General features: G+C 36.2%; 5 protein-coding genes and 1 pseudogene across 5 annotated transcripts; 3 read left to right on the forward strand and 3 right to left on the reverse strand.

Annotated features, from left to right (window-relative positions):
• Nucleotides 1-584: 584 nt before the first annotated feature.
• LOC106425772 lies at nucleotides 585-1906 on the reverse strand (annotated as a pseudogene).
• Nucleotides 1907-3963: 2057 nt separating this feature from the next.
• LOC106425728 (probable glucan endo-1,3-beta-glucosidase BG4) lies at nucleotides 3964-6108 on the forward strand. The gene has a single exon (XM_013866438.3). It carries the CDS (start codon nucleotides 4812-4814, stop codon nucleotides 5925-5927), a length of 1116 nt encoding a protein of 371 aa, XP_013721892.2. The 5' UTR covers nucleotides 3964-4811; the 3' UTR covers nucleotides 5928-6108.
• A 560-nt stretch (nucleotides 6109-6668) lies between these two features.
• LOC106425807 (protein S-acyltransferase 24) lies at nucleotides 6669-11448 on the forward strand. The gene is made up of 13 exons (XM_013866524.3): nucleotides 6669-7111; nucleotides 7199-7339; nucleotides 7917-8029; nucleotides 8463-8542; nucleotides 8644-8807; nucleotides 9108-9246; nucleotides 9348-9447; nucleotides 9608-9665; nucleotides 9781-9858; nucleotides 9974-10072; nucleotides 10368-10446; nucleotides 10549-10697; nucleotides 10882-11448. Exons 1-13 carry the CDS (start codon nucleotides 6863-6865, stop codon nucleotides 11284-11286), a joined length of 1854 nt encoding a protein of 617 aa, XP_013721978.2. The 5' UTR covers nucleotides 6669-6862; the 3' UTR covers nucleotides 11287-11448.
• A 287-nt stretch (nucleotides 11449-11735) lies between these two features.
• On the reverse strand, nucleotides 11736-13303 carry BNAA02G04860D. Its single transcript, XM_013866420.3, has one exon. It carries the CDS (start codon nucleotides 13070-13072, stop codon nucleotides 12611-12613), a length of 462 nt encoding a protein of 153 aa, XP_013721874.2. The 5' UTR covers nucleotides 13073-13303; the 3' UTR covers nucleotides 11736-12610.
• A 194-nt stretch (nucleotides 13304-13497) lies between these two features.
• LOC106425825 (probable anion transporter 6, chloroplastic) lies at nucleotides 13498-17974 on the reverse strand. The gene is made up of 15 exons (XM_013866543.3): nucleotides 17458-17974; nucleotides 16795-16940; nucleotides 16618-16717; nucleotides 16402-16454; nucleotides 15983-16057; nucleotides 15769-15849; nucleotides 15596-15642; nucleotides 15266-15333; nucleotides 14931-15046; nucleotides 14811-14847; nucleotides 14594-14689; nucleotides 14353-14494; nucleotides 14234-14286; nucleotides 14000-14086; nucleotides 13498-13926 (listed from the first exon to the last, which is right to left on the reverse strand). The coding sequence occupies exons 1-15, from the start codon at nucleotides 17800-17802 to the stop codon at nucleotides 13819-13821; spliced, it is 1554 nt and encodes a 517-aa protein (XP_013721997.2). The 5' UTR covers nucleotides 17803-17974; the 3' UTR covers nucleotides 13498-13818.
• Nucleotides 17975-21784: 3810 nt separating this feature from the next.
• LOC106425766 (monogalactosyldiacylglycerol synthase 2, chloroplastic) lies at nucleotides 21785-24684 on the forward strand. Its single transcript, XM_048746502.1, has 6 exons — nucleotides 21785-22509; nucleotides 23075-23409; nucleotides 23499-23865; nucleotides 23938-24000; nucleotides 24082-24156; nucleotides 24245-24684. Exons 1-6 carry the CDS (start codon nucleotides 22189-22191, stop codon nucleotides 24503-24505), a joined length of 1422 nt encoding a protein of 473 aa, XP_048602459.1. The 5' UTR covers nucleotides 21785-22188; the 3' UTR covers nucleotides 24506-24684.
• The last annotated feature ends 248 nt before the right edge of the window (nucleotides 24685-24932 follow it).

Here is a 24932-nt window from a genome sequence, read left to right on the forward strand (position 1 = left end):
TTGATTTTTTGATTTTTTTTGTTATTTTTTATTTAATTTTTTAAATCTTTATTTATTTTTTGAATTTTTTAATTTATGGGTTTTTTGTTTAATTTTTCGATTTTTATTAATTTTTTTGTTTATTTTATTAATTAAATAATTATTTTTGAAAAAAAACTGTTTTTAACCTGTTCAACCGGTCATTTTTCTTGTTTGGAGGTTTTTTATGATAAAAATGTCACTTTGAAGGTTAAAAATGCTAGTGAAAAAACTTCAAGGTTTGAAGTGTTAGTAAGTGACACTTTCAATGTTTTTTATGCGATTTTCCCGATTATTTTACATATGTTCGTCCCTATTATATTTTATTCGAAAAGCTTTTAGGGAAAAAAACACCATTGATTTTTTTTGTCAAATGCACCAACGATGGATAAAAGAAGATATAGGGCATGAATATGATATATAGTCTTTCAAACCCAATATCGAGGGCAACTGATCTGAAAATTAGTGTGTTATAAGTTTCAATCCTGAAAACTATAACCTGTTTTTTGAATTCGTTATTTGATTATATACCACATTATGTAAGATGAGAATTTATTCATTATATATATTTCTTAGTCAAATTTATTCGTTTTTTTTTTTTTTTTTGTCAAACTCAAACTTGGGAATGATAAATATGATTTTTTTTTTTAAACAAGATATACAGAAGCAATGAGATCAATCAAACACGATGGGCAAATTATGAACCCACCCACCATTATTAATGAAGTCGAGACTACACAAACGTTGAACGATGGGATCACTCGGCTTCTTAACCCATCTCACACGTTTCCTCGTACTAGATCCACTTCCAAAGCATCCAACTTCTGCATACGTCGTCTGTGATTCGCGGCCCACTAAGTTCCATGGGAACAACCACGTTGGTCAAATTAGTGTTGCAAAAGATCACTCGAGAGTAATTCCCCCACGGTCTGCCCAAGTAAGCCTTCCCCGTTCCGTGAACAAGGCTATCTATGAACACGAATCCATCCGCATCGTCCGGGAGTGCCCGTGATTGAGCCGTTATGTATCCACCATGCTTCCGTTTTATGGTCTCTCCTAGCATTTGAATATCACAATTCTTTTAAATAGATTGGCCGCTCCCGAAGATGAAATCAACGGCGCCTTGGATAGTGCAACGGTGAAAAAAGTGTCGACCATTCTTATCCCACAAGGTATCTTGAACTCCAGCAAACCCTACCGAGTAAAAAGCACACTTATCACCTTCGATCATCGCCGCCGCCGCTTGAGTGATATTTTTCTTCGCTTTCCCGTTATTAGGTAAATTATACATATTCACGAAGGTGAGGCTCTTAACGACGGTGTTATTTGCGGAAGTAGCAAAAGTAGGACTTTGCTCAGTCGTGGCATGGTCGTCCCATTCAACCCTAGTTTTACTCGTTCCAGCTCCCATTAGTACAATGAAGGGTTTATCACGTGGTATCTTTATTTTCTCCCTAAGGCATATAAGAGAAGAAAAAAACGTTACGTACAAAGCATTTTTGCATATATGTAACTATACTGACTTGTAAAGGCCGGCTGCAACGTTGATGAAGAACCAATTACGATTGTTGGCTGGAACCGAATCGATAGCTTTTTGTATTGTCGTGAAATTGCCATTGCCGGATTGATCCACGAACACTTGTTCAGCTTCTATTAGATGAGGTAGACAGAAACAACAAAAAATAGTGACAAAAGCGATGAAAATTCGATGAGTTGCCATTAGAGAATATATCAGAACGTAAGAGATTAAGGGTCTGACTGGTTCAAACGCAGCAGTTGCGGTTGCGGCTGCGGGCGTTTGCGGATGCGGGTGGTTGCGGTTTCTAGCGGTTTTAAGAGATTTGTACGACTGGTTATGCGGTTAGAAATTGGTGCGCTTGCGGGATACTTATGACTGGTTAACTACCAAATACAGCAGCGGTTAAATAATAAATTAACAATATTTACATTTTATATAATTATAAAAATATCAAATATCATAATATTATAATAAATATGTAAATTATATTTTCAAAGTTATAGTTTTAAATTTTTTAAATTATAGAAAATATTTTTATTTTAAAATTTTATAATATTAATTAAAATATAATAGATATATTTTAGTATTTTTATAATTCCATTTTAAAAATTTTATTTTTATTTTTATTTTTGTATTTATATGGTTTTTTTTTAAAAAAGAAAAAAAAATTATCCTCCCGCAACCGCCCGCAACCGCAAACGCTAGCTGGAACCAGCTTTTGATTTTAAGAGGTTCGGAGCGGTTTGATGCGATTTGTAGCGGTTTATATGATTGTTTCGAAACGCTGTCAACCGCTACCAATCGCAAAAGCTGCGTTTGCGGGTGGTAGCGGGAAAACCAATCAAGCTCTAAGTGGGACATGTATATATTCATTATATAGCTAGCTTATGCGTTTTTATGGACAACGCGTTATATGCTACTTATGTAACTTTTTTTGGATCGATTGGCGAAAATGATCGTCTATGACTCGTTTGATAGTGACTTGGCAACTATTGTTTAACAAATCATAACGATCTACTCTTCTCAACTACTTTTTAAGCCATCCATGCAGCTCCCATGGCCGGTACGAAGCACACTTTGTTGTTGAACAAAGAACCACATGCACCAACCGGAGCAGTTTATTACATACATGGAAGTATTGTTCTTAGTTGGAACACTAACTAATTGTCTTCATATATATGATATGGAAATCTGTCTTTTATTCACACTGATATATTGGTAATCAAATTCATGTATTTTATGTTTCGTTTATTACATATTTTATAAATGTCGAACTTATTCATGACTGTATTAAATTTTGATATTATACATGTACGTACTAAATTTCTAAATGAGTGTATCAATTAATTATTATTCAAAAATGTATTTTTTAGCTATTTTCCTTATATTAACCTAAATTCAACTACATTTATTTCAGTACATAAAAAATAGTAAGATTCAGCTAATCAAACAAATAAAACAAAACATACTACTTAAAAAGTGAAGCACCAAATTTGTAAATGAATCAACGACTAAGATCACAATGGAAACAGAAATAAAAGAAACTGAGTATGAATTCAGATTCATTAAAAGTAGTATAAGATTCAGCTAATCAAACAAAGAAAACAAAACACATGACTAGTTAACAAGTGAAGCACCACATTTGTAAATTAATCAACGCCTAAGATCACTATGGAAACATAAATAAAAGAAATTGAGTATGAATACAGATTCATTAAAAGTAGTATAAGATTCAGTTAATTAAACAAAGAAAACTGTGTTAAAAAAACAATTTAACAAAGAAAACAAAACGCATAACTAGTTTTAGTAAGAGAAGCACCAACTTTGTAAATGAATCGACTACTATTATTGAGTTTTTTTATTTTAAATTAGTTTTTTATCAAGTTTTCTATTTTTTATTTATTTTTGAATTATTATTTAATTTTTAGTATTTTATTAGTTAAAGATGATTTTTTGAAAAAAAACCGGCACATCATCGGTTTTACATATACAGCTGGTCATATGTTTACTTGATGAACAAGTAAATCAGGTTGAAGAGATTTTGTGATACAAATATCACCCTGAAAGTTAAAATGGTATCAAAAAAATATCAAGGTTTAAAGTTTCAGTAAGTGTCATTTTATGGTTATATGTGATTTCTCATTCTCCAAACAAAGTAAAATTCTTAAAAATTCATATTGTACTGATATATGAGATTTTTTGGATTTTTTTGAATTTTTTTTCTGAATTTTTTTGTTGTCCAGGAAATTTTGGATTCATATTTGATAATGTATAAATTTGATTTTAAAAAAAAAAACTTAATAATCTATCAAAACAAGCATGACCACATTACCAAGTTTGATAAACTCAAAGATTCTTGTTTCATTTGATTGGAGAAAATGATTGTCTATGACTCTCACGTCTGATCTTCACATGGCACTTATTATTTAACAAATTATAAAGATCCACTCTTATCAACTACTTTTTAAGCCTTCCATGCAGTTCCCATGGCCGATACAAAGGAAACTTTGTTGTTGGACAAAGAACCAAGCCAACCAGAGCAATTTATTACACACAAGTGTTGTTCTTAGTTGGAACACTATCCGCGTGACCTTTTTAGGAACAAGAAAAATGAATAGGACACAAATGTATAGAAATGAAATCGTAAAAATTAAAAGAAACACTTTTTCTTCTCAAATTTAACCAATATTTTTCTACAAAAAATGAACAAAAAAGAATAATAAAAAAATAATTCTGCCTAAGTAGTGATTTTTTTAAGAATGATAAGGAATTCAATGTTTGTCTTCATTGGTCACTATTCAAAACTAATTGTTCATATAATATGGAAAAATATCCTTTATCCATGTTGATATAATGTTAGTCAAATTCATATACTTTAAGTTTAATTTATTATCTAATAAACATCAAACTATTCATGAATGAATGAATTTTCGATATTTTATACATGAATGTATCAAATTTATACATGAGTGTATCAGTTAATTATGTATTCAGTTTAATGTATTTTAAGATAATTTTTGTATATTTAGCAGATTTTCAACTACATAGATTTCAGTTTCATTAAAAGTATAGTAAGATTCACTTAATCAACACAAAGAAAACAAAACACATGACTAGTTAATAAGTGAAGCACCAAATTTGTAAATGAATCAACGACGAAGATCACAATGGAAACAAAAATAAAAGAAATTGACTATTTAAATAAATAACAATGACTCTGGAAATAGATCTCAGACATTGTTCATATATATAAACACACGTGAACAACCAATATATGCAAGAAACAAAAAGAACAAGAAAAAAAAACTCTTCTCTTTTCTTCAGACAATCTAATACACACAAATACAGAAGTTTCATCATGAACTACTCTCCTAAGACGGTGTTCTTGTTCTTCCTCTCGTGCATTGTGCTGATTTTCAACTACGGCCTCGTCACCACCGCAGCAAGTAACGTAGGCTTGAACTACGGCCTCCTTGGAGACAATCTCCCACCTCCATCAAATGTTATCAACCTCTACAAGTCCATTGGCATTACCAAAGTCCGTATCTTCGACCCAAATACCGAGGTTCTTAATGCCTTACGCGGTCACCGCGATATCAAAGTCACCGTAGGCGTTAGAGACCAAGACTTGGCTCCTCTTGCAGCCAGCGAGGACGCTGTTAAAGCCTGGTTCGCGACCAACATCGAGCCTTATTTATCCGACGTCAACATCGCTTTCATTACCGTTGGTAACGAAGTCATCCCTGGACCGATCGGTCCTCAGGTTCTTCCCGTCATGACGTCTCTCACCAACCTCGTCAAGTCTAGGAATCTTCCGATCTCCATAAGCACTGTTGTGTCCATGGCAAACCTCGGACAGTCCTACCCACCTTCCGCGGGAATGTTCACGTCCCAGGCGCGTGAACAACTCACCCCAGTTCTGAAGTTTCTGTCTCAAACGAGTACGCCGATCCTCGTCAACATCTACCCTTACTTCCCTTACGCAACCGACCCGGTGAACATTCACCTCGACTACGCCATTTCCAAGAGCAAGGCCGTCGTGGTACAAGACGGACCATTGGGATATTCAAACATGTTTGATGCAATGTTCGACGCATTCTTGTGGGCAATGGAGAAGGAAGGAGTGAAGGGTTTACCAATGGTGGTGTCTGAGACGGGATGGCCGTCCGCGGGCAACGGAGACATGACCACGCCGCTTATTGCAGCTACCTATAATGGAAACTTTGTGAAACATGTAGATAGCGGCAAAGGGACACCAAAGAGGCCTAGCAGCCGTGTCGACGGGTTTTTATTTGCAACGTTCAATGAGAACCAGAAGCCGCCAGGGACTGAACAGAACTTCGGATTGTACAATCCTGTTGATATGAAACCTATCTATAAGCTGTTTTGAGTGTGAAAGTTTCTATGACTTTCCTGTTTTTTTTTACTAATAATAATGCTCTAGTTGTTTTTTTGCTTAATTAAAGTAAAGATTAACAACAATATATACCACATGTAATAATAATAAACTATTGGTTTCAATGAGATGATGAAATCTCTTAACAAAACATATATAGTTTGGCTTTGGAATCTTTTTTTTTCTTCTGATTATTAGTACAAGAGAAATGCTCTTTTATGTTTTTCTGATTTATTTATTTTACTAATTAATCTCCATCTTTCCTCTAATTAGTTTTTTTGGGTAATTCTCTCAAATAACATTTTTAAGTTTTTGTCACAAAATAGCTTTAAAAAAAAATTAAAATAGCTCATTTTTGTTTTAAATTTTTGATTTTGATTTTTGATTTTTTTTTTTAAATTGAAACTATGTTTCCAAAATCCCATTTTTTAATTCTAAACTCTAAGTTTAGATTAGTTAATACTAAGGTAAAAATACACTTAAAAAAATTGTATTTATTTTTTAATAAAATTTATTTTGGTCATCTCTTCACTGAATTCTATTTTTACGACAAAAAAATGCGGAATTTCTCTTCTTCTTTTTTTTTCATAAAACTTACTTTTGCATTGATTCGTTGATATTCGACTGATTAATTACCACCAACCCGTCTGGTAATAAAATGCCACAAAAATGATGATGATGTAACGGTTTACAACGGTTTAAAATACAACGAACGGTGAGATTCGAGTGGTCTGACTCAGACCGGTCTATCGATTTGGATTCATCTCCAATCATTTCTTCTTCCCTCTGATCCCACGGAAAAACCCTAAACACCCAATCCTCTCTCTCTCACGATCAGAGAAAGAGACTAATCGTCAAAGTCAACCCAAGGGATTCGAATCATCATCGCCACACTCACACACACAATCGTCGAATCTTAGAAATAGAAAATGTCGTCGGAGATTGAGGTGGTGGAAGAAGTCGAATCGAATAATGTCGAATCGAGTTCAAAGCCGGTTGAAGACGAGAGCTTGAAGAACGATGTGTACACTGCATCGGCTTACGGCGATTTGGAGAAGCTTCATAGATTGGTGGAGTGTGAGGGTTGCTCTGTCTCTGAGCCCGATGGGCTTGGCTACTATGCTCTTCAGTGGTCCGCGTTGAACAACCGTAGTGCTGTTGCTCAGTACATTATCGAGGTGGTTGCGAAAGTTCAATCCTTTATGTGGTTGTGGAGAGTTTTTTTTTATAATTGATTTGGTTGTCTTGATTTGGGGGTTTGACAGCACGGTGGAGATATTAACGCGACGGATCATACGGGACAGACTGCATTGCATTGGAGTGCTGTTCGTGGTGCGGTGCAAGTTGCTGAACTCTTGCTGCAAGAGGGTGCAAGGGTTGATGTAACGGATATGTATGGATATCAGGTTTAACTCTACTTACTTTATTATGGAGATTGTTTTGTTTCGTTGCTAGTAAGCTGCTCTTTTGCATGTTGCTTGAGGTTGGCACTCAGGTTTTGTAACTAGTATTGGTTGTCATATTGTGGTTGCATTTTTCTAGTGTGTTGTGAGGCTCATGTAGTTAACTTAGCACTTCGTACTTTTCCACTCGTTTTGCTTAGGAAGATGTGTTCAATCAACGTTATGCATATGGCTTGATCTAACTCCATACCTTAACCTTGGGGAATTAATTTACTTTGTCTTGGAACGATATTGAGCAGTCTCATGACCCATTATTCAAAGTTTTCTCAAAAATAGTGAGAACTTTCATTTTACCTGGATTCAGTCAGGTTTTAGAAATTTCATAGTGATGTCGAATTCACTTAGAAATCTCAGGAGAGATTGCCCCTGCCGTTGGTTTAGGTGGTTGAAAAGTTTAGGTCTTCTTATTCTCGGAATTTATTAGTAAAGCTGGAATTCAAGTTTTACGCTGGATGCTATCAAATTTCCATTCTCTTGTTTAGTTCTCGATGGATGCATATTCAGCTTAAACTTTTTGTAGCCAACACATGTTGCGGCACAGTATGGCCAGACTGCTTTTCTCTGCCACGTCGTCTCAAAGTGGAATGCTGATCCTGATGTCCCCGATAATGACGGAAGAAGCCCCTTGCACTGGTAAGGTTGCCGGGTTGATTCGTTGATGGTTTTTGGCTTCTTTTCATATTTACACTCCTAATGCTTAGGTTCGCATGCTCATTTTGGAGACTGGATAATTGTACTTTTTTTGTTTCCTTAGCATGTTGTTCCTCTAGGCTGTTATAGTTGTCAAACAATGTTTTTGCTGGCTGCCTGGCTCTCGAGTTCTCTTGTTATAAAGATCTGTGAAATATGTATTTCTGTTTCGATCGAGAAACTAAAACTTTATGGGTTAATTTGTTCTCGTAGTTATTCTGAGAATTCTTTACTGTTGCATCATGCATGCATTATTCTGCTGCATGGTTTCAAGCTTGCTTATGCTGACACCTCCAAATTTTATCGCTAATTTTCAGTAACTATCCAGGAGAGTTCTAATTATCGTTCTTTTCTTCTCGTGTTTTGAGAAATTCAGGGCTGCATATAAAGGCTTTGCAGATTCCATTCGTCTTCTTTTATTTTTGGACGCATATAGAGGACGGCAGGACAAAGAAGGTGGTTTTCAAACATCTTTCTTTGTCCTCTTTATTTATATAGTTAGATTAGAAAACCAAAAACATATCATCTTTTCTCCATTCCATCGACTCTGTTATCAGGTTGCACTCCTTTGCATTGGGCTGCCATTCGAGGTAATTTGGAAGCTTGCACTGTATTGGTTCAGGCTGGGAAGAAAGAGGATTTGATTATTACTGACAATACCGGGCTTACCCCCGCACAACTTGCTGCTGAAAAGAATCACCGACAAGTTTCGTTTTTCCTTGTAGGTGACAATACTGACACTTTTTTTTAGCTATACTGTCTATTTGATGCTCTTAGTGGCTGCTACTTATAGCTATATATTGTACTTGAATCATTCTATTGGCCTTATGTTGTTGTGTTGTGCATCTCACTAGACCTTTTCATACCTGGAAACAAATTACTGTTTTGTAGCTGCTCCATGTCAGTTTCTTCAAACCTGCAGTTTTTTATAATCAAAATGATAACATCATGATTGGAATACTGAGAAACTTATTTCAAATATTTTTGTCTTAATATTTGTCTGATAAACACTTCATTGCAGGGCAATGCTAGAAGGCTGCTTGAAAAGCGGTGTGACGGAAGCACTCCCCTCGGAAAATTGTCAAAGTTGGGACTTGCTCCAGTTCTTTGGTTCATGATCCTGCTGCTTCTTCTCATATATACTAATTCTGTTATTTTGGGTTGTTACCTTGGCCTTCTTGGATCTCTTTTGTTGCAACATATCAAGTAACTGTTCTATGCATGCCTACTTATTATTTTATGAACCTTTTTTTCACTGCAGCATCCAATCTGCCAAAGCTAACAACTGGGATTGGTTCGATTGCGTGGCTGGGATTCTTCCTTGCAACAGCAGGGCTAGCCTTGTTTTACCGCTGTAGCAAGTATATTCTCACCCTATCTTGCTTCAATTTCTTTTGAAGGCTTTACTTCCCTGCAGTGCGAATTTCTTGTTTTCCTGTGTAGTAGTAGTTCGAAAATACCTTTGTATCTCAAGAAGTGGTTTTCTTGTCGTTTTTAATATAAATCTTTTGTTTATTACAGAAAGGATCCAGGTTACATCAGAATGAACAGACATGATCCGCAGACCATGAAAGACGATGTTGGTACCTTTAACTTTATTGGCTCTCTTGTTTGATTGACATAATTGTCCACATCTTACTCGAGTACTATGTTTCTGTTCAAGCGCCATCATAAATTTGCTTGCCCCTTTACAGGAACCACTGTTGAAAATAGAGCTAAACAACCCTGCTTTGCTTTCTGGGAATTGGACGCAGCTGTGTGCAACGTGCAAGGTACTTCCTCAGCATCCCCTTTATGTCTTTCTTGAATATTAACGCTAAATATCAAATAGGTTATGCACAACACGGAACGTAATTCTTAGCGTGTACTTTGTTTCTCTTTGTTCAGATAATCAGACCTCTTCGAGCTAAGCACTGTTCCACCTGTGATCGTTGCGTAGAGCAATTTGACCACCATTGTCCTTGGGTTTCAAACTGTGTCGGAAAAGTAAGTACATATTTCAACCCCCATTTCAGTTGCTGAAAAATATAAAGTGACAAAATAGGATAGGACAGATCAGGCTTTCGATACTAACTTTCAATAACTAAATCTGCCTTATTTTATCTCGTTTCATTTGATTTGACCAGGCTTCAATGCCTTAGAAATCAAAAGAGATGTTTCTTGGTATCGCATTACCTCTTCTATTTATTTTGCTTGCTAGTGGTTTTGATCTATTAGTTTTGCAGCTCGAGGGTGATACTAATCCGTGGATCGATTTGTTTTTCACTTATCACTCTTGCAGAAAAACAAGTGGGACTTTTTTCTTTTTCTTCTACTTGAAGTTCTAGCGATGCTGATAACTGGTGGCGTCACTCTTGCAAGTATGTTTGTAACAGAAGATTCCCTTTAAAGCTTATCCTGAAATTTAAACCCTGGAGAAAACTTTCAGACAGAAATGTAAACGATGTGTTATACACATGCAGGAGTCTTGAGTGACCCTTCAGCTCCATCTTCGTTTGGAGCATTGTTGAGCCATGTCGCTAGTAATCACGTTGGTGCATTATCCTTTCTGGTTATTGAGTTCTGCCTCTTCTTTTCAGTTACCGTCTTAACAGTCGTACAAGCGTCTCAGGTTTGTCCACACGCTTTCTTTTATTTTTCTTCACGTGTTTGTTCCTCTTATGATCTAAATGGTACAGAGACTATTCTTGTCTACTTCTCTTCCCTGTATTAATGATCTCTACATTAGCTCCAGTGGAGCTAGAACTCGCTAAGTAGAGTAGAGAACATCATCTGTCTCTTTTTTTCCTTTACAGATATCGAGAAATATAACCACGAACGAAATGGCTAATGCGCTGCGCTACAGCTACCTAAGAGGTCCTGCAGGTCGCTTCAGGAATCCTTACGATCACGGTTGCAGAAGAAACTGCTCGGACTTCTTGGTGAAAGGTTATAACGAAGATATTGAGTGTCATGAAGAAGACACAACACCGAGACAAGAGGGTATAAGCATGATGCAGATGCAGCGGAGTTCTAATCTTCAGAATGGCAATGGCCACGTTGCTATCGATGTTAGCCCGGTACATAATTCGCAGTCAGCACATGTTCATTCTTCAAACTGCAGCCATAGCCACAGCAGTAAGTCAAAAAGTGATAGTGTTCCTTTAGGTTTGGGACTTGGTCTTGGCCGGAACCCAACCCGACCTGTTGTACCTCCATGATATGGTCGTCTTCCAACTGTGCATTTGTGTTGTAAGAAACACGTGTCCTCTTGTCTGAGTCATTATAACATCCCATTTCTAGTGAAGATAGTTGTTTAGCAGAAAAGGTTGTACGTTATGTTTTCTAAGTTGAGGTATGAAAGTTTGAACCACAAGTATCAATCATTGCTTTTTCAAATCATAACCAAATGTATATTAATCGTCACAAACACAGCATTACTATACATGTAACAACGAACTACAAAGGGGAAAAGAAAGACTGCTGTTGTGTATATGATGATGATTAACATGAGAGGTAACGTTGCAAACAACTTGGTAGACAATGTGTGAGTGTGACCTAATAGGCTAATACTGCGTCGTTAACGACGTTGATAGTGTTTAGGCAAAGTTGTATTCAGGGGCGAAGCCAGGTTACCCACTATGGGGGCCTGTGCACCCGTAATATTAAGTGATAATGTAATTTTCGTGTATAGAAACAATAAATTTCAGCTAGAACAGATGGAAAAATGTTGGTGTGCACCCATAACAACCAAGGTTCAATTCTACCTTTTGACATGTTTCTATTTTATTATAAAGAGTGCACCCAGTCATTATACATCCTGGATTCGCCCCTGGTTGTATTACATTTCCATTTGCAAGTTAATGGTTAATCTACTACAAGATAGAAGCTTGTTTGTTCTGTAATAAAATGCGAAGGTCATGCCATGAAAATCCAGTTGGACATTGCCCACATTTTATAGATTACAGTACGCCTATCATGATTCATGAATATACTACCAAAGATAGAATCTATATACTGTACTTTTGTCAAGTCTCAAATTACAACAAAGCTACAAAATCTTATCATTAACTACGTCTACGTGTATGTGACAACGAAACGATTCTCAAGAAGAAATATCTAATTAATTATAGAAAAAAACTCGACAAGATCCTTGATTCTCAGTATCTCTTCTTTCCTTTTGTGTCTTATACATGGGGTGTTCAACAAAAGTTGAATCATCATTTAATGACTGCATGTACTTAGTGTATCTCTCATTGTATAAATAAAAAAAATGGAAACTTCATCGTCAGACTGACTCAGACATACCAAAAGTGAAAACGTAAAGCTTAGCGAACGTAGATGATCAGAGTTTAAATGACTCAGATCAACAAAGTTTCTAATGAAAAAAATTAAGAAACCAAATCAAGAACACGTCCTAGTGATGTCATCATCATGTACATTGCACACAAACTTCGATACACCGCGCCAAGGAACACCAAAACATAGTTCCTTCACACGCAAGAAACAAATTAAAAAAAAAAACCTAGATTATTACTATTTATTCTAATCCTTCGGATCTTTATGCATCCCATAGAATCGGCTAAGCCGTGGCCTGAACTCAAAACGACGACGGATAAGTAGAGACGACGGTTTAACAATACTCTCCGTCAGATACTTCCTAAACCGCTCCGCCTCCACGCTCCCGATCCTCGCCAGCGAATTCACCAAAGCCAATTTTCTCAGATACAGCCCCGAATCACCACTCTTCGACTTGTTCGACAAAGCTTTGCTCTTCTCGTTCTCCAATCGGCGGTGAAAGCCGCAGCGGAACGATCCGGGGTGCGTCGTCGGAGAGCACGAGCACTTCCGAACGGCGGAGGAGGAGGGAGGGTTGTTTCCGAGGGAGAACCTCTTTAGACGGAGGTTGATGTTGTTGCATGGAGACGCCGATCTTTGATGACGATGGGATGAAGAGTGAGGGTATAGAACTGAAGAGCCGTTTGATCTTCTTCCAGTAGCCGCCATGACTTGCTGTTAGAGAGAGAAAGTTGAAGAAACTGTTTAGAGAGAGAGAGAGAGATGCGTTTGTGTGTGTGTGTGTTAATTAATCCGTTTCTGTTGAAAGATTCACCGATTCCGTTTGATTCGCGTCCCTCTATTTATGGCGGTTACGCGTGGTCATTATTGTAATTTTAATTACTAATTTAATCAAACCGGACTTACGTACCGGATTGGATTAGGAGAAACCGGAGTCAAAAACCGTAGTACTTTCTCTAATAGTATTTGAATTCGTCTTACTACTCTGAACCAGAGATGAAATTGAATTTTTTTCTAATCCGGAAAAGTTTAATTCATATTTCGAATTGTTTTGCTCAGGAGAAATTTTCGCGATTTGGCTAATTCACCCTATCTTTTAAAGATATTCGGATAATCTTTTGAGAAAATGAAACTGTGTAACTTTATCTTCATAGACCGACTTACTTGTTATTGTTATAGTTATCTTGTTACAAAAAAAAACATACAATACATTTGAAATTTCTAAAAGGGTGATGACAACCGGTTAAACCGGGGCAAATTGAACCAAAAAAATTCCCTTACCCAACTTAAACCAGAATGCCTGCACTATAGCCAGAACACGCGCAATACCATAAACACTGAGCTAGTGAACAAAACACACTGCTCTCTTTTACCATTTCTTTCACCTATACATAACCAAAGTCTATATATTTGCTTTCTTTTGCTCAAGAATGAAGAAGAAACCAAAACTCTCACTATGAGTCATGATCCTTACTAAACTTCTGAGGCTTACTACTTGCAAACGCCAACCATACAACCGTCCCCGTCAAGTAGAAGAATATTGATGGCGCAAATAGAGACATCTACCCACAACAAAATCAACAATTAATTTTAAGTAATGAACATCATGATTTGAGGTAAAGTTAGCAAACTTACAGTCCATGAATGGGTCGAGTCGAGGAGAAAACCAGTTAAAGCCACACCTACGATTCCAGGTACTGCCCCTACTGTGTTGGTAATGCCCTATAAAAGACACCCATGACAGGTTTAATAAGAAGATATATCTTCATACTCAAATATAGTTTCATAACTCATTTGCACCACATGGACTAATGTTTGTTTCACATCATAATTCAAAGTAAGAAGAGCTTTAGATGGCAGCATATGTACCAGAAGTATGCTTGCATATTCGGGTGAGATGTCCTGATGAGTACAATAAAGTCCTGTAAAAAAGAAACATGATGTTACTTGAAAAATGATGAAAATTAAACTAAAATATCTCATGTTACCTGATAAAGCAAAACTTGATAGGGCTAAGCCAGCTGTCAAGATTCCGGCAATTTCCCAAGGTGGCAACCCAATGTCCACAGATGAAAGTGTCATGCAGATCGCTGGTGCCACGAACGCAATCGTTTGACAAATCTTTCGAACCTACATGAAAAGTTCCCCAACGAGTTCACATATTAATAAGACCCTTTTGATTTTTTAAAAAGGGTTTGTACACAAGGAGAAGGAATGTGAATTTTATACCGTGGTAGTCTCAACTCCATTTGAAATCAAGTAGTCAGCAAATTGAGAAGCAAGACTTGTCACGAAAATTGAAGCTAATGGAGGAAGGATGGAAACCTGATCTTCACATCCACATATTAAAATCCCAAAATGTTATATACATTTTTAAAATATATCTCCAAGTATATTTTTTTTTTTTGTTAAATGGAAAGGATAACACAGACAGTTCTAAACTTACCCAAGCAGCGTCTCTCAAATTTAAACTCAGCGCCTCACTGCATACCAAAAATATGATCAAAATTACTTTCTTCATCAATATGATGGAGAGCAAAAGATGAGTAATGAAACCGCAATTTACCTGAAATAAGTTGGTAGCCAAGATAAACAGGTATAGTGACCCCAACTTCCACAAAAGTGAGTGTATATCATTGCCCAAACAGCTGAGCTTTTGAAAAACGACTTCCATGGAATCTCCTGTTGTAATAACCGAAGGAAAAAGTGATGCATTGACTTAAACCAAACGAAAGGTTTTGAGTTTTCAAAACCATTTGCTTATAGTTTTAGGACAGTCATTGATTAAGGTTATGCAGTTCTCTTGTTATAGTTTGTTTTTTCCAACTAAATATTGACCTCATAAACAATAGGATTGACAGAGAGACTTATTGCTAAATTCAACATTAGATATAGACTAACCTTCAATGAGTTTCCCAATTCTTCCCGTGTAGTATTTTCAGGTTTATGCGAAGTAGTGGTCTCATCACCTATCAAACGAAAGGCAATCCTGATTGTAAATAATGTTCAAGTCCATGATCCAAACCATTAACTGAGTGAAGTCTTAATTATAATACTCTGACAATATAAGTCATAAAAAACTAAGTAAATGAATGTGTAATACATCCAACTATGTGACATCTACGTTCCTTGATTATATCCATATTCAAAACAAGAAAGAAAGATATGACTTCGATGACAAATAGTCAAAGTTAAATAAACTTTGGATAAGGAAAAGGAAGGAGAGAGCACCTCTATGTGAAACTTCTTCTTCACCAAGAAATTGAAATCCGATGAACCTTCAACATATGGGGGGTAAAAACTCAGAATACAGGAATACTAACCTAACATGTCAGCATCTTATTTTGATGTAGAAAAATAGAGAAGATTTATCCCCAGCATCAGACTACAATGATGAGACTTACCAGCCAATACCAAGGAGACCAAACAGGTAAAAGACAGATTCCCAATTAAAAGTTTGGATGATGGGAGGAGCCAAGAGAAGCCTGCAGACAGGAAGGTAAGAATGTTAGCTCTGTGTTAGTCTCAAAAACCTGAGCATTTGTCTTTGTCATTGACTCACTGTCAACCCATCTATCTTTGTTCACATATTTGTATCACATCAAGAGAAAACCATACCCCAAAACACTTCCCAAACTCAGTCCTCCGAAAACAAAGCCTACGGCCCTTGAGCGCTCCCCAACAGGTATCGTCCTGTGCTCAGAAGTTGAACGGCACCATTAGCATATGAAAAACAAAACGGGACTAAAACTATAAAGCAACATGCTCAGCCATAATTTTAAGCTCAAAGCGACTAAATGCGTGTATAAATTTTAGTAAAGAAAGGGTTTTTGTATGAAATAAATGTCTAGTTATTGGACATTAACTTGCCCATGGACCATGGATGAACATGCTACTACCTATAAAAACAGATGTATCGCAGTATATTCTAATATCTAGATCATGCACTAAATACAAATATACAAGGCTGCATAAGCAGCTAAACCACATCATCTATATTCAAGTATGAACACTCTTCATCCAGATTGGGTACATGCCTGGCAATAAGGTCAGTTGCAGCGGATGGGGAAACACCTTCTCCTATTCCCACCTGGAGTTTACAAATCTCTGTGTTAAGACAAAGACATAATGTAAGGCTAACTAAAGCAGGGTGGGGGACAGACAGAAGGCTTAAACTTAACAAAAGAGTCATTTTCATGACATTTTCTGAAGCCATAGTGAATAAATTAACAACATTGGCATATGAACCTTACCAAAATTCTAGAAAAGATCAACCCGGGCATAAACCCAGCAAGTAGTGGAACAAGAGCTGTAGCGAAAGACCATGTAAACACGCCAATCTCCAGAACTTTTCTGCAATTAACAAAGGGACAACATTAGACATTAAGCAGAGGAGCAAAAACTGGGAAGCCTTAATGAAAAAGACAAACCTGCCGCCAAAAATCTTGGAAAGCCAACCACCAGGCAACTGGCTCAAGGCATAACCCCAAAAGAAAGATGACTGGACCAAGCCCGCCACAGATGAGCTCCATCCAAACTGATGTGACATTGGTATTATAGCAATACTCAAGTTCACCTGCAATTCACACCACACAACATTTACTAATTAGTCACATGAACCTGATCCTTAATATCTTATGCAGGCTACCTAAGGGTCCTAAACCATAAAAATGAAAACTTTATTCAAAAATTGAAATCTAAGAACACAATATCTACTTAGTCAAATAACCTGATGGTTAAATTAAACTCAAATTCACATGAACACAATCCTCAATATCTTATGCAAAGCATAAAAATGAAAACTTTGTTCAAAATTGAAATCTAAGAACACAATATCTACTTAGTCAAATAAGCAGATGCTAAATTAAACTCAAATTCACATGAACACAATCCTCATATCTTATGCAAAGCATAAAAATGAAAACTTTATTCAAAATTGAAATCTAAGAACACAATATCTACTTAGTCAAATAACCTGATGCTTAAACTTAAATCAAATTAACATGAACCTGATCCTAAGTATCTTATGCAAGCTACCTAAAACCATTTAAAAATGAAAACTTTATTCAAATTATTATAAGCCAAGAAGACACCTTGTCCATGTTGCAGATGACAAAGGCGAGGGAAGTGGCGCCGATGAGCTTATATCTCTCAGGTATATTCTTCCATGGAGGCCAGTTCTGTTCTGTACCCAGAGCTTCGGAATCAGAACCAGGGTTTGGAAGCTTGGGAAGGTCTTCTTTGATAAGGTTATTGGGAATCTTCTTGCTCTCTCTGACACGTTCTGTGCCACTGGCGGAGCACTTGACCCTTGATTTGAGGTGAGGAAAGGAGGGAGGGGTGATGGTGTAGAGGGAGAGGGAGAGGAAAGGATGGTTGTGTGTTTGGAGAGGAGTGGAGAAGAGACGATTGTTTGGTCTCAAGGAAAGTCTCGCCATTGTTGATGGATGGTGTCAGAGAGAGAGAGAGGAGGAAGAAGCGAATAAAAGTGAAATTGAGAAATGAAGAAGAGGGAGAGAGGAGGACACGGTGGAGCAGTAGAAAAGCTTGTGTGGCTCACCCTGGAGAGTCTCCAATTGTGGGTCCCGCTTCGGTATCAAAATCTTGCCTTTGCGTGCGTCACTCTACTTTGAATAATAGAATAGAACAACAAAGGAGAGATCTTTATTTAGTCTTCTGGTCTTCTTATTACATAAGCTCTCTCTGGTCCCAATATGCTTATTAAACATGGATGATCAAGTTCTTGACTGGATCAAACCCTTTTGTATCTCACTACAGTTCTGGCTTGTAATCCCAATTGGATTCAGGTTAAAGTCCACACCTTTCAATTTCAACATCTTGTTCATTGACTCTGGGTGAATATTTGACAATTGATTTCTTCAGAGATACTTTAAATTGAATACACAGTGCAGCAACAAGCAGTGATTAAAAGAAGTTTTGTAAGACCATGGCTAGATCGTTCGAATTGGAAGATAATGTATTTCTAGAGATGCAAATGCTAGGCTGGGTACAAGGTTTGGCTTTCGGATTCGGATCGAGTAATTTGGGTTTTGGTTTTAATTTGTATTACATCATAAGTCAAATTCTAGTAAATTTGTAAATACTAGTTATGATTTATAACACATCAATTTGGTTTTAATTTGTATTATATCCTAAAAACTCATAAATTAATCATATATTATTCAAATTAGGATTATCCAAAGTAAAATAAAAAAAATAAAACATATGGAAATTAAATTAAAAAAAATTAAGATTAATCCCACACACATCAAACTGTAAAACAACAACAAAGTGTTAAATCCAGTATAAAAATAAACATCATTTGTAAACAATATGCTTTATCTTATTGATAGAATATAGAGACAATTGGATCAATATACCCAAATCACACATAAATTAGGAAACTACCATAAACCACAAAAAAACTAATATCCACTGTTTATATTTGGATCCCTTTTCCCGTTTTACCCCTACCCGAAAATTTAATCTTGTTTCTCTTTCTTTCCCAAACTCACATCTCTCTCATTTATCACTTTTCTCTCACTTTTCTAGATCTTTATTAAAATTAAAGCTTTTTCAAATCAATCGATCTTCTTCTTCAATCTCCAAATCATCGCCAACTCTATTTTCTCACAACTACATCTTCATCATCGTAACATCAATAATGTCGGTGTTGGATGCACCAGCAAGTGAATATTAGATTCAAAAAGCCAAACCTTCCAAAGGGATTACTGATTCTAGGATTTTATGGCTTCGGTAAACTGCAACTAGTTACGAAGAGGGAGAAAAACAGTGCATAAAAAGAGAAGAAAGTCAATAAATTATTAGTATGTTAATAAAGTACGTTTACGGTAAGCTGTAACATTACATATTATAGAAATTGTTAGTTGATAACTTGTTTAGTAGAAAAATATATGAACGAAAACCATGACATCAAATCTAATATATTACTTACTATATATACCACAATGTTACATTATATATGCTACAATAATTGTTAACCGCTAGACATATTAGTTGAGGAGATAATGATTTAGTTAGCACGATAACATATTTTGTAACTTCTAATAATAATAATAAAATATATATATATTAGTTAACGATAGCTAGTTTAACCATTTTACCAACCAATATAAAAGACGATAACATATTTTGTAACAGTCAACCAAACATGTATCAGCTAATAATAATATATTATATATAATTTAATTCGAAGATTTAATGCAAACTGTTATATGACTTGTTAACCTAGTAACGTATTTCATATCTGCTAATAAATTATTTATCAGCAAACACATCCTATTTTAAAAAATTTACAAACTATTTTAAAAGGCTTTGAACATGTTTTGTAACAGCTAAGTAAACATTTATCAACTAATGATAATATATTTTGTGAAAAATATCGACATCTACCAGTTTAGTAACAACTAACCAAACATGCATATTCTCACAAGTAAATACTTGATTTGTAGCATCTAATCAAAAAAATTCCAGTTAACTTAATGAATATCGACTACAAACACTTATAACTGAAAAATGTTAAATTCAGGTTTCATCAATGTCGGGAAACCCCTCCTTGATTATACAACCAATCAATACAACCATGTGCTTTTACCAGTGTGTGAATCGAAGAGATCTTACATGTATGTGTAACAGAATCACTAAGAATATTCATATCATGGTTGAGATTGAGTAAAAAAAAAAAGAGAGATTGGATAGAAGAACTCAGAAAAGGAAAGTACTCTTTAGATTCATACTCTGTAATAATCGAAATATACGTACATACCTGTGACTGAATCAGATCGTTAAAAATAGAAAAGATAAGGAAAAAACATTTGTAGGGATAAATTGTGTATAGTGATCTTACGGAAATGCAAGAAAGAGATAAAAGAAGATGGTTTTGGGCTTAGTCAAAAAAAGAAGAAGATGGTTTTGGGCAGAAAATAATAGGTAGACACAAGAGAGAGAAGAGGAATGAGATAGTTAGGGCAGGGGTAAAACTGTATTATAAAAATACCAACAGTGTCAAAGTTAGTGTTAGGGTATTTTGCAAATATTGATTTGTTTGGTGTGTATAGAACCTAATTTCTCTAGAATATATTTGTTATTTAACGAGCAAATTAAGAAATATTTTTTATAAGTAATTGAGTATTTATTTAAGTTTTAATATTTATTTTTATATATCATATCAAAATAAATATTAAATTGAGTATTTGTATATGTTTCAAGTATTTATATTGACTATTTAGATTTTTTTGAGTTATACGTTCCGGTTTGGATATGTTTTGTAACATCCTACAAAATTCATTCATATATTTTTACATTTCGGATCGGATAACAGATCAAATTTTCGGTTTAGATTTGGTTTGAATTTCGGATTCTGGATTTTATGCCTAAGAGCATCCCCATTGAGAGTTCAATGGGGGAGTTCTCACAATTTTCGAAAAAAAAAATATTAAAATAAACAAGAGAAGTGAACCTGTCTCCTGCGAGGTCACTGCACTGAACCCGAATCATCACTGTAGCGCGGACCCCACGGCACGTAGCGGCCCGCGATTGGTCCGATTAATTAATTTTTTTAAAAAAAAAAAAAAAAAATCAAACAGAAAAAAAATAATAAAAAAATACTTTGTGAACTGATGCAGATGCCCTAAGCCTCGTTCAACATGCATGTATCCTCCATGTCCTAGGCCAGATAAGGTTACTGGGGCATCATGATCAGTTTTGAGCACAACCGGATGAAACATTGAAAATAACTATTACACATAAGTCTCGTAATCTCCAAATTGTCTAAAGAAAAATTTAATTGATATTTGTCATAAATTGTTTATGGCACCATAGATCTCAAGACCCTACCACAACCTGATGGCTCTGCTTTCACTCTTCTCTTACACGACAGAGATGTCGAGAGGTTCAGTTCCTCAAAGATAGAGACAGAGCCGGTCCTAGAAATCTAAAGACTAGAAGTAAAGAAAAAAATTTGTCCACTTTTAGAAGAAAAAAAAAGAAAAAGTTAAAATGCTCATAGCAAGATTTGAACCTGGGTTGTTTGACAAAGCTAAGACCAGTAATTACCGCTACACTAAGAGAAATTTATTGCAAAATGTGGCCGAAAATAATTGATAAAAGAAAAGGCTGGAAGAAAGTGCTTCTTTTGTTTCTACCAAGGGCCGGCTCTTGATAGAGAGTAGTATAAAGCTGCAATAGCCCATGATACAAGTCCGATCAATGTAGGAGATCTGATGGAGGTAATAATCATGTATACATGCTTATAAATTTGAAATATTTTTTGGTTGGATATACAGGAGTTCTGTTCACAGAATGGTGACGAACAGAGAACAGGCGGTGAACATCAACATGTGACAACGTTTTGTGTTCCGAGTCCAGACAAAGAGATTCAGCATGTAGAGGGGCTGGTGGCTGAAACACGACCAAGATCGTATACTTTCCTTACTTCACAAACTAAAACAGAATTATACCGTTTCTTTCGTTACTTGATTTGTAATATACAGTAGTACTTTTTATTTTCTTACTTGAATAAAAATATTAGCTTAATTCCAGCTTGGATATTCGAATCTTTCAAATCGCACATTCCAAAAAAAGACAATGATTCGACGGTTATAAGATGTCACCATTCAACAACCACTCCTCTGTCTTTATTCCAGCTTTCTCTCCTACACATCAATCAATAGTTCTCTCTTTCTCTCTGTCTCTCTCCTCGGAAAACTCCCCTTCTCAGGTGCTGAACCGCCGTGAGAAGGAGACAACTCACAAGAAAGTTTCCATTTTGTTTCTCCTAAAGAGCTCAGAGACTTATCTCGTAAATGACGACGACAACGGTTATGTCCATAGCAGAGAAAGTGCTGGAACGAATCTACGGAAGCTCCAAGTCTACCCTTTCCGTGGCAGACGGTGAAAAGGCTCAGCGTCATACCCATCACCACGTTCACAAGCATTCCTACGACGACAGCGAGGATGATATTTGTTACAGCGACGAGGATGAATCCGCAATGGAGCTCGTCCAGCTCGGTGCGGAGAGGACCAAGAACATCTTGATCCTCATGAGTGACACTGGAGGTGGTCACCGTGCCTCTGCTGAAGCCATTCGTGATGCTTTCAAGATCCAATATGGAGACAAATACAAGGTAAAGAAAAAGTCTCTTTACTGGCTTTTGATTTGAGACTTCAATGGTTTCCAAAAAGCCGGTCTTGAGTATAGCCAGATGAAACATTGGTCCGCAGCCTCCAAAATTTAAGTAACTAATATGTATAGATCATTATGCCTCGAACTGATTAAGAAAAATATATTTATTGATCATCATGGCTGCCGGCCCAGAGATTTTGGAGGCTGTCGACGGTTCAACAAGTATTTCAATAATTTAGTGTCCTATTTTTTAAAAAATTCAAATTTGAAAGTTTATTTATATATAAAATTTTCAAAATTTTTGGAGACAGACGAATGTTTCATCCGGCTTGGCCAGGATCGGCCCTATAATAATCATTTAGTCTGGTCTCTATTTAAAAAACATTCTTTTCGACCCCAAAAAATATAAGTGACTAATATGTATAGATCATTAGGCTATTTACTTGATTTAGACAAATATATGTATTACTCCATAGTCCATAACTGTTTCATGCTCTCTAAATCTTAGGACCAGCCCTGTTTGCATATACAAATTGATATATCGTTTTGGTGGGGTTTTTTGACAGATCATTGTGAAGGATGTGTGGAAGGAATACACAGGGTGGCCACTGAACGACATGGAGAGTTCGTATAAGTTCATGGTGAAGCATGTTCAGCTATGGAAAGTTGCATTCCACACCACATCTCCCAAATGGGTCCACTCTTGCTATCTAGCAGCCATTGCAGCTTATTACGCCAAGGAAGTTGAGGCGGGTTTGATGGAGTACAAGCCAGAGATTATCATCAGTGTTCATCCTCTGATGCAACACATTCCCTTGTGGGTTCTCAAATGGCAGGAGCTGCAAAAGAGAGTGCTCTTTGTTACTGTCATTACTGATCTCAACACTTGTCATCCTACATGGTATATATAATAAATAGGCCGGTTTATTATAGTCTCTGAGAGATGATAACTGAAAAATAAATTGATCTTTTATCTATTAAATGGTTTAGGTTTCATCCAGGGGTGAACCGCTGTTATTGCCCGTCTCAAGAAGTTGCGAAAAGGGCGTTGTTTGATGGGCTTGATGAGTCTCAAGTCCGTGTGTTTGGCTTGCCTGTGAGGCCATCTTTTGCAAGAGCGGTTCTGGTGAAGGATGATCTAAGAAAGGAGCTTGAGATGGATCAAGATCTTCGAGCGGTTCTACTGATGGGAGGAGGGGAAGGTATGGGTCCTGTCAAAGAAACCGCAAAGGCTCTTGAAGATTCCTTGTATGACAAAGAGAATAAGAAGCCCATTGGACAAATGGTTGTTATCTGTGGACGTAACAAGAAACTAGCATCTGCGTTAGAAGCCACTGAATGGAAGATTCCTGTTAAGGTACATGTGTAAACATATTATTAGAGTCTCATAAGTTTCAACACTCAAGCTTGGATATGATTGACATTACAGGTTAGAGGATTCGAGACTCAAATGGAGAAATGGATGGGAGCTTGTGACTGTATCATCACAAAAGTAAGAGGCAGAGAACATTAATCTCATTTTCACCATAATGTTCATGAGCTCAGTATAACTGAGTAAGAATATTACATGCAGGCTGGACCGGGAACAATAGCTGAATCGCTTATCCGATCACTTCCTATCATCCTCAACGACTACATTCCTGGACAGGTTGGTTGAGATTTATAATATATTAATGATAATCAATTTTTATTATAATGTATAGTTTCTAATATCAGTTACACTTGAAACCAAACAGGAGAAAGGGAATGTGCCGTATGTAGTGGAGAATGGTGCAGGAGTGTTCACAAGAAGTCCCAAAGAGACAGCAAGAATTGTTGGCGAATGGTTCAGTACAAAAACAGATGAGCTGGAACAAACTTCAGACAATGCAGGTAAGCTAGCTCAGCCTGAGGCAGTCTTCGACATTGTCAAAGACATTGATGAGCTCTCGGAGCAACGAGGTCCTCTTGCTAATGTCGCGTACACTCTTACCTCTTCCTTTGCCAGTTTAGTTTGATGTCTCATGTCTTATGTTAACATGTCGCCCTTTTTAGTTCCTTGTTTGATCTCTTTTTTTTTTTTACTTTCATTTTTGTAATAATAATAATTTGTTTGTTGATTAAGTGGAATGTAATATTTTATAACAAAGTGAAGTAAAAGATTCATGATAATAAAATGAATCACACTCTGAGATCATTTGTCAATGTTTGTTTACATATCACTGTGACTAGTCGATCCCAAAAATAATTAATTTTAAATCGCTAAAAATTTTAGCCGTATGAAATAACGATCTGTAATTAGTTGTTGCGATCGATCGAACAATAGCAAAATGAACAACACACTATGACTGTTCACAAATCGAACGTAGTCGTAACGACATGCAAACGAACAATGTCCAATAATAAAAAATATTTTTAGCTCACATAATTAAGATAGAGGATTTT

The sequence above is a fragment of the Brassica napus genome, chromosome C2, assembly GCF_020379485.1.
Source record: "Brassica napus cultivar Da-Ae chromosome C2, Da-Ae, whole genome shotgun sequence".
Classification (NCBI taxonomy): Eukaryota; Viridiplantae; Streptophyta; class Magnoliopsida; order Brassicales; family Brassicaceae; genus Brassica; species Brassica napus.